This window comes from Aulostomus chinensis, chromosome 12 (genome assembly GCF_037954235.1).
Source record: "Aulostomus chinensis isolate RoL2024-O1b breed Wild chromosome 12, RoL_Achi_v1.0, whole genome shotgun sequence".
In the NCBI taxonomy this organism is placed as follows: domain Eukaryota; kingdom Metazoa; phylum Chordata; class Actinopteri; order Syngnathiformes; family Aulostomidae; genus Aulostomus; species Aulostomus chinensis.
Window position 1 is genome coordinate 26,419,219 of NC_141331.1, and position 12,470 is coordinate 26,431,688.

General features: G+C 50.5%; 1 protein-coding gene across 4 annotated transcripts; it reads left to right on the forward strand.

Moving 5' to 3' along the window:
• Window positions 1-7,001: 7,001 nt before the first annotated feature.
• Window positions 7,002-12,241, forward strand: mmadhcb (metabolism of cobalamin associated Db). 4 transcript variants are annotated; one of them, XM_086220973.1, is made up of 8 exons: window positions 7,003-7,155; window positions 7,519-7,559; window positions 8,000-8,144; window positions 8,264-8,481; window positions 9,203-9,308; window positions 9,510-9,640; window positions 10,482-10,568; window positions 11,520-12,220. In XM_086220973.1, the coding sequence occupies exons 2-8, from the start codon at window positions 7,551-7,553 to the stop codon at window positions 11,712-11,714; spliced, it is 891 nt and encodes a 296-aa protein (XP_086077099.1). In that variant the 5' UTR covers window positions 7,003-7,155; window positions 7,519-7,550; the 3' UTR covers window positions 11,715-12,220. The 4 variants fall into 4 exon arrangements, with proteins under 4 accessions (XP_086077102.1, XP_086077099.1, XP_086077101.1 ...); XM_086220975.1 differs by lacking the exon at window positions 7,003-7,155 and adding an exon at window positions 7,170-7,421 and having other exon boundaries at window positions 11,520-12,229; XM_086220974.1 differs by lacking the exon at window positions 7,003-7,155 and adding an exon at window positions 7,170-7,399 and having other exon boundaries at window positions 11,520-12,228.
• The last annotated feature ends 229 nt before the right edge of the window (window positions 12,242-12,470 follow it).

Here is a 12,470-nt window from a genome sequence, read left to right on the forward strand (position 1 = left end):
CCGTCGTGTCCTCACGTCCCAGCTCAAGACCCTCTCCCGCTTTTCCACCTGTCTGCTGAAGCGACTCATTCATGCCTCCTGCTGGCCATCTCCGATGTCACGTCTCTTGTTTTCTTTTTCAAGAAGCGGACGACAATTGTGTCACCTGAAGGTTTCGAGATCAACATCACACCAAGACACCTTTCCATCAGCTTCACACAAACGACCCATAGCTCAGTAGACAAATGTCGGGAAGACCTTTTCCTTTAAGGGGTTCATGAACAGGTTTTATAAACTGGCGTTTTTTTGGTTCCCATTGGAGGGAAGGCCAGCTGCTCCGAGGTACCTCCTCCTGCCACCTGGTGTGTGATGCAAGTCAACGCCGCCTCCAGGCTTTTAAAGACTCCTTGGTCAAAGTCAGGCCTCTGAAGAAGCAGGTTTCTGTAACAGACGAGCTAAGCTGTCAGTCACATGACCTCCATCAGGGTGAACTTGCTTCTTGAAAAGCAAGACAGTTGACTTCAAAGACCTCCGGCTCAAACCTTGAAAAAATGATCAAGGTGGGGTAATGAAGCGAAGTCTGGAAACTGAGAGGTGCTCCTGGTCCAGCTGCAGGTCCTGGTGACCCTCCTCTTCCGAGTGAACCCACATGGAGGACACATCTCCTGATTCCAGGGCTGAAACATTGCCTTCTGGCTGCTCCGGGTCACCGCTGCCCTCCCTGGAGGGAGACCTGTCCACTGAGGACGTCCAATTTTGACCACTAATGAAAGACTTGACCTCCCATCCTCCAGCGAGGCTCGCCTCCTGGGTGATGCATTCACACCAGCAGGGCCTGGAGGGCCTGCGACTGCTTCTGCTAATCGTCCCGGTTCGTCTGCCGCAGACCAACCAAGCTGGTCGTCACCTGAAACCATCAGATCAGGACTCCGAAAATTCAGGGGCAGCGAGAAAAGTCCCTGTGTCCTCAATGCTGGAGCAGACCACTGAGGAACCTTGAACCTGAAGAGCAGAGACGCTGCAGGACCACCGGGGTCCTGTGGTCCGAGGGATGACAGAACCCCAATGAGGAGAACCAAGGATGTTCTCTTCCACACTTGTGAAAATACTTGAAAATTGCATTGTGTGGTAACTGATGTGAACGAGAGAGAGTAACCAAACAAGTCACCATAAAAAGGTTTAAGGAAATGACAAAAGAGCACACATTCATATAAAAACACAAATGATTAAAAATGTATGAGGCATAAAAATCATTCGGCGATGAACACCGGCCGGCTCTCCTGCCACCCTCACACTGACCTGGTGTCAGTGAGCCTGAATTCACATCTTTTCATGAAGGAGACGATGGTTGACAGGTCAGAGGAGGCACCTGAGGCCCGAGGTGGCGGCTCTGAGCGCCCTCACAGTCCCTGTCAGCACTTTAAAGCAGCACTCTGAGCTCAGCAGTGTTACTGGACTTCAAGACAAACACATCTGACTGGTTCTTATTGAACCAGATGAGCAGCATTGGCTTTAAAACAGCATAAAACAATGTTACAAGAATAAACACAAACAAACAAATACACACACGACACACAACACACAACAACCACAGAGTAACCAGTCCATCAAAGCGTTGGTGCCAAGAGAAAAAAGTTTTCAGTTGCATTGATCAAGAGAACTCGTTTGTCTTTTAAAACCGACTTGGAGCCGCCCGACGTTATCAGTCCTGACAAACTGAGGTCCTCTGAAAGTCCTTCCAGGACAAAGGAGCAGTGAATTTAAAGGCTTCTCTGCCTAGTTCTGTTCTACCTCCACCCATCCATCCATCCATCCTTCCACCCATCCATCCACCCATCCATCCACCCATCCATCCATCCTTCCACCCATCCATCCATCCATCCATCCTTCCACCCATCCATCCATCCATCCATCCTTCCACCCATCCATCCATCCATCCATCCATCCATCCTTCCACCCATCCATCCATCCATCCATCCATCCATCCTTCCATCCATCCTTCCATCCATCCATCCATCCACCCATCCACCCATCCATCCATCCATCCATCCACCCATCCATCCATCCATCCACCCATCCATCCATCCATCCATCCATCCACCCATCCATCCATCCATCCATCTATCCACCCATCCATCCATCCATCCATTCATCCATCCATCCATCCATCTATCCATCCATCCCTCCATCCATCCATCCCTCCATCCATCCATTCATCCATCCCTCCATCCATCATCCATCCATCCTTCCATCCATCCATCCATCCACCCATCCACCCATCCATCCATCCATCCATCCACCCATCCATCCATCCATCCTTCCACCCATCCATCCATCCATCCATCCTTCCACCCATCCATCCATCCATCCACCCACCCATCCATCCACCCACCCATCCATCCATCCATCCATCCATCCATCCACCCATCCATCCATTTTCCTGATCCTGTTCAGGGTTGCAGGGGGGTGGAGCCTCCTCTAGGAACCATCTTCTGTCACAGATCTTGAGAGCCTAGCGCACATTGATTTGGTTCCTCACACATGGAGACCCAGACGTGAGGGCACCAGCCCAGTCGGAGGGAGCGCTGGTAGAGACGGGCAGTTAGCAGCAGCACACAGACGACAATGCTGTACTCAGTTTCCACAGCCAGTAACGAATGGTGGAGCACGATGGTAAACGGCGTCCGACCTCCTCAGGGACTGCTCAGGTGCAATTCTATGCAGCAAATCGCCAAAATCTAATAAAGGTAAAGACTTTGTTGAAATAAGTGAGAAACAGGACTTGTTTCTTAAAAAAGAAACCAATTCTTAGCTTCAGGTTGGTGGCAGGTTTTTCAATGTGTGACTTGAATGTCAAGTTCTCATCAATAATAAAACCCAAACACTCGCATGACCCAAACGTTTCAGTGTCCACCCCCCGAGCAGTTGATGATGCAGGAAGGTTGGAAGGAAGCGGTTTCCCATTTGAAAAAAGCACATATTTGGATTTCCAGCATGTAAAACAAGCGGGAGCTGGGACTGAACATCAAAGGCCAACTGTGGGAGTGCCAGAGTTTGAACAACACAGGGGGATGAACAAGACATGGCTGCATCGTCTGCGTTAGACAGATTATCACAAAGATTGTTAACATCACCGAGATCGACAGCGGTCCTAGTGCGGAACCCTGGGGCGCACCTTTTAGGCACCGCGCAGGCACCATTTCCTGGTGGACAGACAACATGGCAGGGAGGGAGGTGTTGGCCTGACATCACTTTGCTGTTTGTGCTGGAGAATGAAATAACTGGTCGAGGTGTTGTTGGCATCGTGACGAATTGTTTAAAAGCAAACATGTTGCATGCACAAAGGTAAAATAAAATCAACAGAATAATGAAAGGACCAGATGTTGAACCAAGTTCCTAGTGTGGTCTAACTGGACTCATCAGGCTAAGGTTCAAGATCGTACAATCAACACAACATGCAGAAAAGCTCAGACGTCAGTGAAAGCAGCGACGTAGACGGAGCCTTCTGCGTCCAGCGAGCGCTGCCAGGGATCGTCTGCTGCTCTCACTGTTCACTGTGTTTGACCAAACACCTCTGCTGTCAGGCCGCGTTCGTTCTTGAACCACTCTGGGGCGGGAACGAGCTTGTATTCCTGGAGGAAGTTGATCAGCCTGATTCACGTCTGTGACGGTTCAACCAGCCACGGTGACTGGAACTGATGAAATGCACCGCCAGTCCATCATGTGGCATCCAAGGCGTCCATCACACACACACACACACACACACACACACACACACACACACACACACACACACACACACACACACACACACACACACACACACACACTCGTGTATTTCAAAGTGTGCCTTTCAATGTACACGCATAGACACGGATGTTCACCTTTCATGAAGATGTCGGAGGACATTGAGCAGCTGTTCCCAGCATCAGGTGACACGGAGAAGTCTGGAACATGAAGATCATGGGAAATGACGCAGTGCGAGGAAAGCGGCTCTTCCCAGGAGAGTCTGCTGTGCCTGCTTGGTCCTGCGTACCTGCCGGGATCTTGCACCTGTGTGCAGAGGTGCTGAAGAGGCTCCTCCACTGCTCTCTGACGCTGTCAAGCCCCCCAGCAGGCGGCCGGACCTCAGCCTGAAAGCGTAGAGCACTGAGGATGCCCCTCCTGGGGGACGGGGGCACCACATCACTCATGTATCTGAACTCTGACTGCATGCTGTTAAAAACACCCAACACAGTGGCAACAGAGCAAAAAGGTGGCCTATCGGGGAGATGAGAACAAAAGAAAACCAAGACTTTCGATGGTGCTTTCTTCTCCATCGTTGTTCTGACACTGTTGTGCTTATAATCTGGACACACGTGGTTACCAAATCTGCGCCGTGCGAGCAGAAGTGCTCGAGTGCCCTGGATGAACCGTGGAAGCAGTAACAGATGTTTGGCGAGTTTTGGAGAGTGATTACATCACCGCAACTTAAACGGAACAGTGTGTTGCAGAGCTGTTTTCGGGTCAACGTGACCCTGAAGCGCACAGAATACCTGAGTTCTCTTTTAACCTGTGCCAAAAATCAGGCAGGCGTCGGTGCCTTTTTTGCAGACTCCATTCTGATAACCTGCTAGTCTGGAGCACCGAGTCACTTGAGTGATTATTTTAGTGACTTCTGACCTAAAAGGATGTTTACTAAAGTTTGTGAAGACGTTCCCTGCATACAGAAGTGTCACTGTTTGCAGACACCAAGAGTCAGACCACCCTGATACTCACCTGTGACGCCACAACGACGGGCAGATGTGGGATCGCTCGGTGCTGCTGGTTCGAAAGTCAGGTCGTGATACTTAAGTATGTGTGTGTGTGTGTGTGTGTGTGTGTGTGTGTGTGTGAGAGAGAGAGAGAGAGAGAGAACATGTCGTGCTGATAGTCATGGAGGAACGTTTCCTTCACCACTGAAGAGCCTACAGGCATCATGACAGTGGAGGTGAAGGACACGGTGATGGAGAGCCGGTCCATAGATCAGCAGCCGGGGAGTCTCGCGGTGGGTGGAGGCCCGGCTGGTGCTGTGGGCCTGGTGGGAGGTGCCGATAGTGAAGGTGGGACCGGACAGGGAGGCTGGATAACGTGCTATTGCACCCGTATCTTCCTGTACGCCAGCTTGGCCTTGAGATTCTCAGCCCTGTTGGCTTGTCCCCTGATGCGTGAAAGAGAGCAAGGAAGACGATCCGGTGGAGAAAGAGAGAGAACCGAAGAGAGGGGAGACCAGCAGACAGGAACTCGAGGTGGGGGAGGAGGCGGAGGAGGAGCATGAAAGTCCCACACCTGAGGATTAGTTATGATGAAGGCAGAAAGACACCTGACAAGAAAATCCTGAGTGAAACTGCAACCGTCCGAAAAACACACACTCGTTTGGTACTTCGTGAATTCCTTTCTTTTTCTTATCTTTTTTCTATTTTTTTTTATTCCTCACGGCAAGAATGAAGTACTCACATGACTCAGATGTGCAGTACTGCAACGGATCCTGAATACCACATTTATTTACGTTTTTGCACTGCAGAACATGGGTGGAACCAATTTCTCTGAATTTTCAGGCACTTGTTTTTCTCGCGGCTGTTTTTAGGTGGCTGTCACGGGTGAGGACTCAGGGACTGAAGCTTGGTCCTGGACGTGGTTCAGGGATTCCAGTCCACCCTCAAATGTCATGTACCAGATTTGGAAGATTGCCTTTTTGTTAACATTTCACCAGGTACAGGAAGTGAGATATTTTGAATTTTGATATGTTTTTACATACTTTGATCGTATTTGTGTTAGATTTGCTACATAGGCCTTCCAGGAAGTGCAGTTCTCCAGCAACCCAGAGGTTCAGAACCCTAGAGGCTCCTCTTGACTCCAGTTTGCTTCTGCTGGTGTGGAGACTCTGACTGGACCAGAAGACCAGCCCTTTAAACATGAATGTCACTGGGGAGCATGCAGAGATACACACACACACACACTTGCGTAGCTATCCTTAATAGGACATTCCATTGACTTCCATTCATGTGAATATCCTAACCCTGGTAGGAACCAGGGTCGAATGTGGTTTTGTTTGTGTGCGTGCGTGTGTGTGTGTGTGTGAGTGTGTGTGTGTGTGTGTGTGTGTGAGTGTGTGTGTGTGTGTGTGTGAGTGTGTGTGAGTGTGAGTGTGTGTGAGTTAGGTGAGTCGTCCAGGTCCAGCTTGGTCTCTGCCAGTCCACAACTGAGTAAACAGCTGCAGTGTTTTAGTCATTTTCCTGATGAAGGTTGTAGCTTCCTGTCTCTAACAGAGAAGCGACTGTAAATGAAAGTAGAAAGGAAAGCAGGCTCAAAAGCCGAGGTCAGCGGTTGGAGCACTGGACGCACTCACGTAACGGAGAAAGAGAGTCTACCTTTGATACTCCAGTAAACTCATAATCACAAACTGATCCACCGCTCCTGGAGCAGAAATGTAAGCAGCGACTTTTAACAAGGTGGATTGTTTTATTTGTTTATTTATTTTTACTTTAACTGGAGAAACTAGACAGCCCGGTGGAGCAGTGGTCTGCACTGTGGCCCCCCAGCAAGAAGGGTGTGGGTGGAGCAGTGGTCTGCACTGTGGCCCCCCAGCAAGAAGGTTGTGGGTGGAGCCCCGGCTGCAGCACGGGGTCTTTCTGGGTGAGTCTCCATGTTCTCCCTGTTCCTGCTGGGTTCTCTCTGGTACTCCAGCTTCCTCCACAGTCCAAAGACATCAAGAGGGACCAGGTTAATCCAGACTCTAAATTGACCGTAGGCGTGGCTGGGAGAGCCAATGGTTGTCTGTCTCTATGTGTTGGCCCTGCCATGGACTGGTGACCTGTCCAGGGTGAAGGCTGCTGGGATAGGCTCCACCCCCCGCAACCTATCCATCCATCCACCGAAAATGGATGGATGGATGGAAACTAGAACGTCCTCTATCGTCTTCCTCATGCTATACACTCCTGTACAGCAGGGGGCAGTATGTGCCTCCAAACTCAAGGTCACAACCCGGATTGAACAGGAGGAAGCAGAAGAAGAAGCTCATTCACGCCTCCACGCATGTGCGGAGCCAAGGTGATATTTTCGCCGCAGTTACAGCGAAGGAGATCGAAGTCCGTCGTGTTTGTTGATCGACGTTCAGCCGCAGATGGACGTGAATTAACCCGCCAGCTCCGCTAGCAGGTCAGTGTTGCTCCGCTAGTTAGTGAAACTAGTGGTGTTCAACCTGTTGAGACTCGTGGAAACCAAGGACGCAAGAGGATACACCGTGGTGGGGAAAGACTGACGTGTGTGTCGGTATTGACTGGTGATCCCGAGTAAACTTCGAAAGCACACAATTAGTGTTCGCGACCGCTGGCCTGAGGGTCGCCACACACGCCAACTTCCGGGATCACCGTTGCGTTCGCGACGCGTCCCTCCCATCGCAGTAACGTCTTCATCCTACATGTGTACATATCCGTGTGTGTGTGTGTGTGTGTGTGTGTGTGTGTGTGTGTGTGTGTGTGGAGGTGCGTTCTGACTGGTTGTTTTCCTCCTCTCTCACAGAAACGTAACTGGAGACCCCAGGCAAGCGGAGAATGGCCAGTGTAAGTCAAGTGATCGTGAGCAGATGTGTGTGAGGTGACCAGATAGTTGGTGAGACTAGAAGTGGTTAGTGGTTGGATAGTTAGTGAGACTAGAAGTGGTTAGTAGTTGGACAGTTGGTGAGACTAGAAGTGGTTAGTAGTTGGATAGTTGGTGAGACTAGAAGTGGTTTTCAGCTGCCGCCACAGAGCAGGGAGGCAGGTGGCTGACATTTAATACACCATCTTAGTGTTGGTGAGGAAATAGAAATAATTTAATAACGATAAAAATGAGAGAGAATTGCTGAACGGGATTGAATCTTCACCTGTTTGCTTCCATTCAGTCTGAGGTGAGAGATGCTTCTCAACTACAGTCCTAAGAATGTGTGTGCGTGTGTGTGTGTGTGTGTGTGTGTGTGTGTGTGTGTGTGTGTGCGTGCCTGCGTGCCTGCGCGCGCGTGCAGGTGCTGCGCAGCAGGGCCAGGCTGGTGGCCTACCTCCCGGGGCTGCAGACGCTGGTGGCTCGCGTGGCTGCAGCCCGAGGCTTCTCTGCTACTGGATCCTCCGGCTCAGACGAGCCTCATGTCTCCGTCGCGCCCTCTGACGTGGGTGTGTTGCCTCGTCTTTGATTCACAGTTTGACGTGACATTTGTTCAGCAGTTATGAGAGCCGTTGTCTCCGGGAGACTGATGTCATCCTGTATGAACCCATGTGCCTCCCTGCTCCAGGACCGCGCACCGTGTGGCCCGATGAGAAGATGGGTCCTTTTGGGCCCCAGGACCAGCGCTTCCAGCTGCCTGGTTTTGTCGGCTTTGACTGCCACCTGGAAGGAGTAGCAGAACCCATGAATGACCCTGCTCAGAGGATGCTGCCTGACGTTCTCTCTGCTCCGTCCAGCAGTGACAGACACGAGCTGATCCTGACCCGCTTCATCTCTGAGTTCTATGTGAGTGGAAGGACACCCACGGTTGTTCTGTTCATGTTGTTTTGACCTGGTCGAAGTCACTGGACAGTGGAAGCTGCCAGTGAATTTCCTTTCTTTTTCTTTTTCTTTTTCCTGACAAATTCATCGTCTACTCTGTATCAGTGTAAAAGTTAACAATGTGAACACTTTCAATCAGTTCTAGCTAGTGTGTGTGCGTGCTTTGTACAGCTCTGTAGGTCAAATTGTCATCACCCCATCAATCAAACCCTTGACCCGGTGCTGTAGGAGACGACCGCCACATCAAAGCTGTCCTGGCTCTCATCTCCATCTGTCATCCTGACTGCCACTTGGGTCATTCTGATGATCTCCGACCCTTCAAACTCAGCACTGCACTTCTTTAAAGGGACACTAAAAAGTATAAGTTGCCGTTCAAGTGGTCACAAATAAGTGTCTTGACCTCATGGGGACATTTTTTCGCGTCACACAAACTGTTCAGGAACCTGCTGCTCACCGTCTGCCTTCACCCAGGTCGTCTTCATCCTGCTGCGAGCTCTGGAACCCACCAACGCTTTGATTTGAGCTAAAAACAAATGCATTCCTGCTTTGTGCTTCTTGACAAGCTCATGAAATCAGACGGCTACCAAACAACTCCCAGTTGTACGGCTGAAACCGAGTTTTACATTTAAATCTGAGTGAAATTTGTGTGTGTGTGTGTGTGTGTGTGTGTCTCTCTTGTTTCCAGGAGGATGATGACCCCACAGTGAAGCAGCACACCAACAGAGCTGAGTACTTCGATAAGTCCAGGGTGGAGTGTGTTATCCAGTCATGTCCTGAGCTACTAAAGCACGGTACTGCAGTGATGCTGCACTTCCTGTCCAATCATGCTGCACTTCCTGTCCAATCATGCTGCACTTCCTGTCCAATCATGCTGCAGTGATGCTGCACTTCCTGTCCAATCATCCTGCAGGACTCAGGGCACTGAAAACGTGTTTGTGTAGAATGAGTGGGTGGGAGTGCTGCAGTGAACCAGCTGTGTCTGTGATGAACAGATCTCCAGTCCATGTTTCCTGAGGCTCTGACCTCCGAGATGATGGTGGTGACTGTGACCCAGAAGACCCATAATGACATGACGGCCTGGAGTTCTGCGGTGGAACAGGAGAGAGAACAAATGCTTGACAAGGTGAATTGGGTAGAACACCACTCAAACTGGATGGTCAGACTGGGGTCCATCAGAACGTAAGACACTTAACCAGTAAGAAGGCTCCAGTAGCATCTCCTCTGAGCGACTGGATGAAGTTGGTTGGATGATGTCATCATCATGATCACCAGACGTGTCATCTGTGACGTAATACCCCAGACTCAAAAAAAGAACTGTTGAAATAATTGGCAACAAACTCTGTCAACCGTTGGCTGAGTGCCCGTCTGTTGGTCGCTGCCCAAAACCAACATTTGAATCAGGACCGAGGGTTAAAGACCGCGAGCACATTCAGCAACTCGACCAACTAGCATGGCTAGCTTGCTCACGCCAGAGCTGTCAACCAGGCGGCGTGTGTGACCTCAGCAGTGCTCTGGGCCGCGTGCTGCAGCTCCGTACTGCAGTTTCTCTTCTTTTGAATGTTTGAGACTGACCGCATGACGACATGAAACCCCAAGTAGTTGGAGTTGAAGATTTCCTCATCTTCCAGTTCTGACAGAGTATTTTTGTTGAGATCTGTTTATTTACCACACGCTGTCTTCAGGTTGGTGCTTTCCCAGCGAACATCAGACATCTGAAAAGACGGCGAACCAGGATCCTGAATGTTTGAGCCAGGAGTTCTTGAACTCGCCGTTGGCTCGTCGTGAACGTGCTGTTGTTCATTGAGGAATTATTTCATTTTTGCTGTGAAACAAAAATTGGCGAACGAATCAAACCAAAATCTCTAAATGAATCAATTATTGTATAATCTGTCGTTTATTATGACCCAGTTGAAGTCATCAAACTCAAAATGGTGACACTCACCTGAAGTTGGTCTGGTTTTCAGTTTGTGGATGGAGCGAAGGAGATCTGTGTGGCCCTGCAGAGCGAAGGATTCTGGGCCGACTTCATCGACCCGTCCTCAGGTTTGGCGGTAAGATAGCACCTGTGTGTTATGATGGCGGTGAGGAGAGAGTTCACTCTGAGGCTGATGTGAAACACGGACGTCTGCGCACGCCTGGTACTCTGATCACGAGCGCTCGGCTCTTCTGTGAGAGTTGACGTGCTGTCATCGTGGTCACTGTCCCTCTCAGCATGCTAATAAACGCCCACATCACCGCGGGTGGCAGCGCCTTCACCTGGCCGGCCGGCACCTGGCGGTCAGCTCAATCCTCAGTCTGTCACCGCCACTCGAATGCTAAAGGAGTGACGGTGGTGTTCTGGCTGCTGTGCGGTGATGGAGGCGAGAGGGAGAGACGTCAACTTACAATAACAGGCCGAGCTTTTCTTGGTCCAAACAAACCAAACTGCTGAAGATGGCAGCCATGATAACGTCTCTCTGTGGGCTTCTCACGCGACTGGGTGTTAATACGTGGCGTTCGCTGCTCAGCGGTCGTATTCCTGCCGGAACATAGGACATCAGCAGACGAGGCGGTACCCCTGCGCGTCCGAGGAGATCAAGGACCTTTGTGTTCCCGCTACTGGAAGAATGTGGTCACACGTGGCCCAGACCACCTCTGGGTGAGGGTTGAGGACGCACTGAGTGTGTGCACAGGTATTGAGGCTGACGACTAGGGGTGGCATCACCAGAGCAGGTGTGACGGTGGCTGAGGGGTCCGGCTGCCGTGGAGACGGATCACCTGAGTCATGTTAGGGTTCATGTGCGTGGATCCTTCAGGCCTCTGAAATTACTTGTTGGTAAGACACAACTGTCCTGTGAGTGCAGTCAAATACTTTCCTGGTGTTGAATTCATCAAACCAAATATTGAACAGCGACGGCGACGTCTCAGCCGTGCCAGCCCAGACGTTCCGTCCCTCGCTTCAGACCTCAGCCTCTCTTTGACCACACATTCATGAAGTGTTTGTGCTGTGTTCTGCTCTCCAGTTCTTTGGCTCCTACACCAACAACACGCTGTTCGAGACCGACGAGCGGTACCGTCACCTGGGCTTCGAGATCGAGGACCTGGGCTGCTGCCGGGTGATCAGACACTCTCTGTGGGGGACTCAAGTCTTTGTGGGGACAATATTCACCAACGCACCACCCAGCAGCCTCATCATGAAGAAGCTGCAGGGCAGCTGATCGCTATTAAAGGTGTACAGATGTTTACCTGCTCCTCCCACGGGTCCGTAGAAGTACTAGTAGATGTTAAAGTCCCCCGGTTGACCCGTGACTGTCAGTCATCCTGCTGAAGGCTGCACCACTGGGACTCCAACCCTCAGAACCTTTGGGTCACTGATCAGATGAAGATTTCGCTTGGAGTGCATTTGGTGATCTTTCAAGCTCTCACATGATTATTAGCAGGAGACCTTCATAGTGTTGAGTTTGTAGTATTTTTTTTCTTGGTAACACAGAAGAGTCTGTTAGGTTCAATGTATAATCCAAGTTTCAGAAGCTCACTTGTCCCGCTGCGTCCTTGACGGACCGGCTCGTGGTTTCTTTGAGACCATCTGTAGCTCCGTCCGCTCCTGAACAGAAGCTTAGAAGACGTGCACCAAAGCTACCAAGAACTTTTACAACTTTTCTATGCAGTTCTCATGAGTTAATAAAGGTTTGTGTTTCCAAGAAAATGATGAAAGGGTCGATCCTGCGTGAGGAAGCCGAAGAAATTCAAATCTGTCTAGACTGCATCAAAAGTGTGGCGTTCCTGTAATTGAGAGGTTGAAAGCAGCCGTGCAGCAGTTTGGGGGGCCACAGCAGCGTCAGGATCCTCTTGAATGGACTCAACAAGCAGCAACTTTAACCAGAAACCCAGGCGTGAAACCAGTTTAACAGTAGAACCAGTGTTCCTGCATGCTGGGACCACAGGACTCCTGAGGAACATGAAGCTCTAGGGTG

Bases quoted from the DNA above. Each gene is read 5' to 3' on its own strand.
- mmadhcb (XM_086220973.1), top strand. The intron at 8,145-8,263 runs GTGTGTTGCCTC...TCCCTGCTCCAG, and splicing joins CGTCGCGCCCTCTGACGTGG to GACCGCGCACCGTGTGGCCC. The intron at 10,569-11,519 runs GTAAGATAGCAC...TCTGCTCTCCAG, and splicing joins ACCCGTCCTCAGGTTTGGCG to TTCTTTGGCTCCTACACCAA.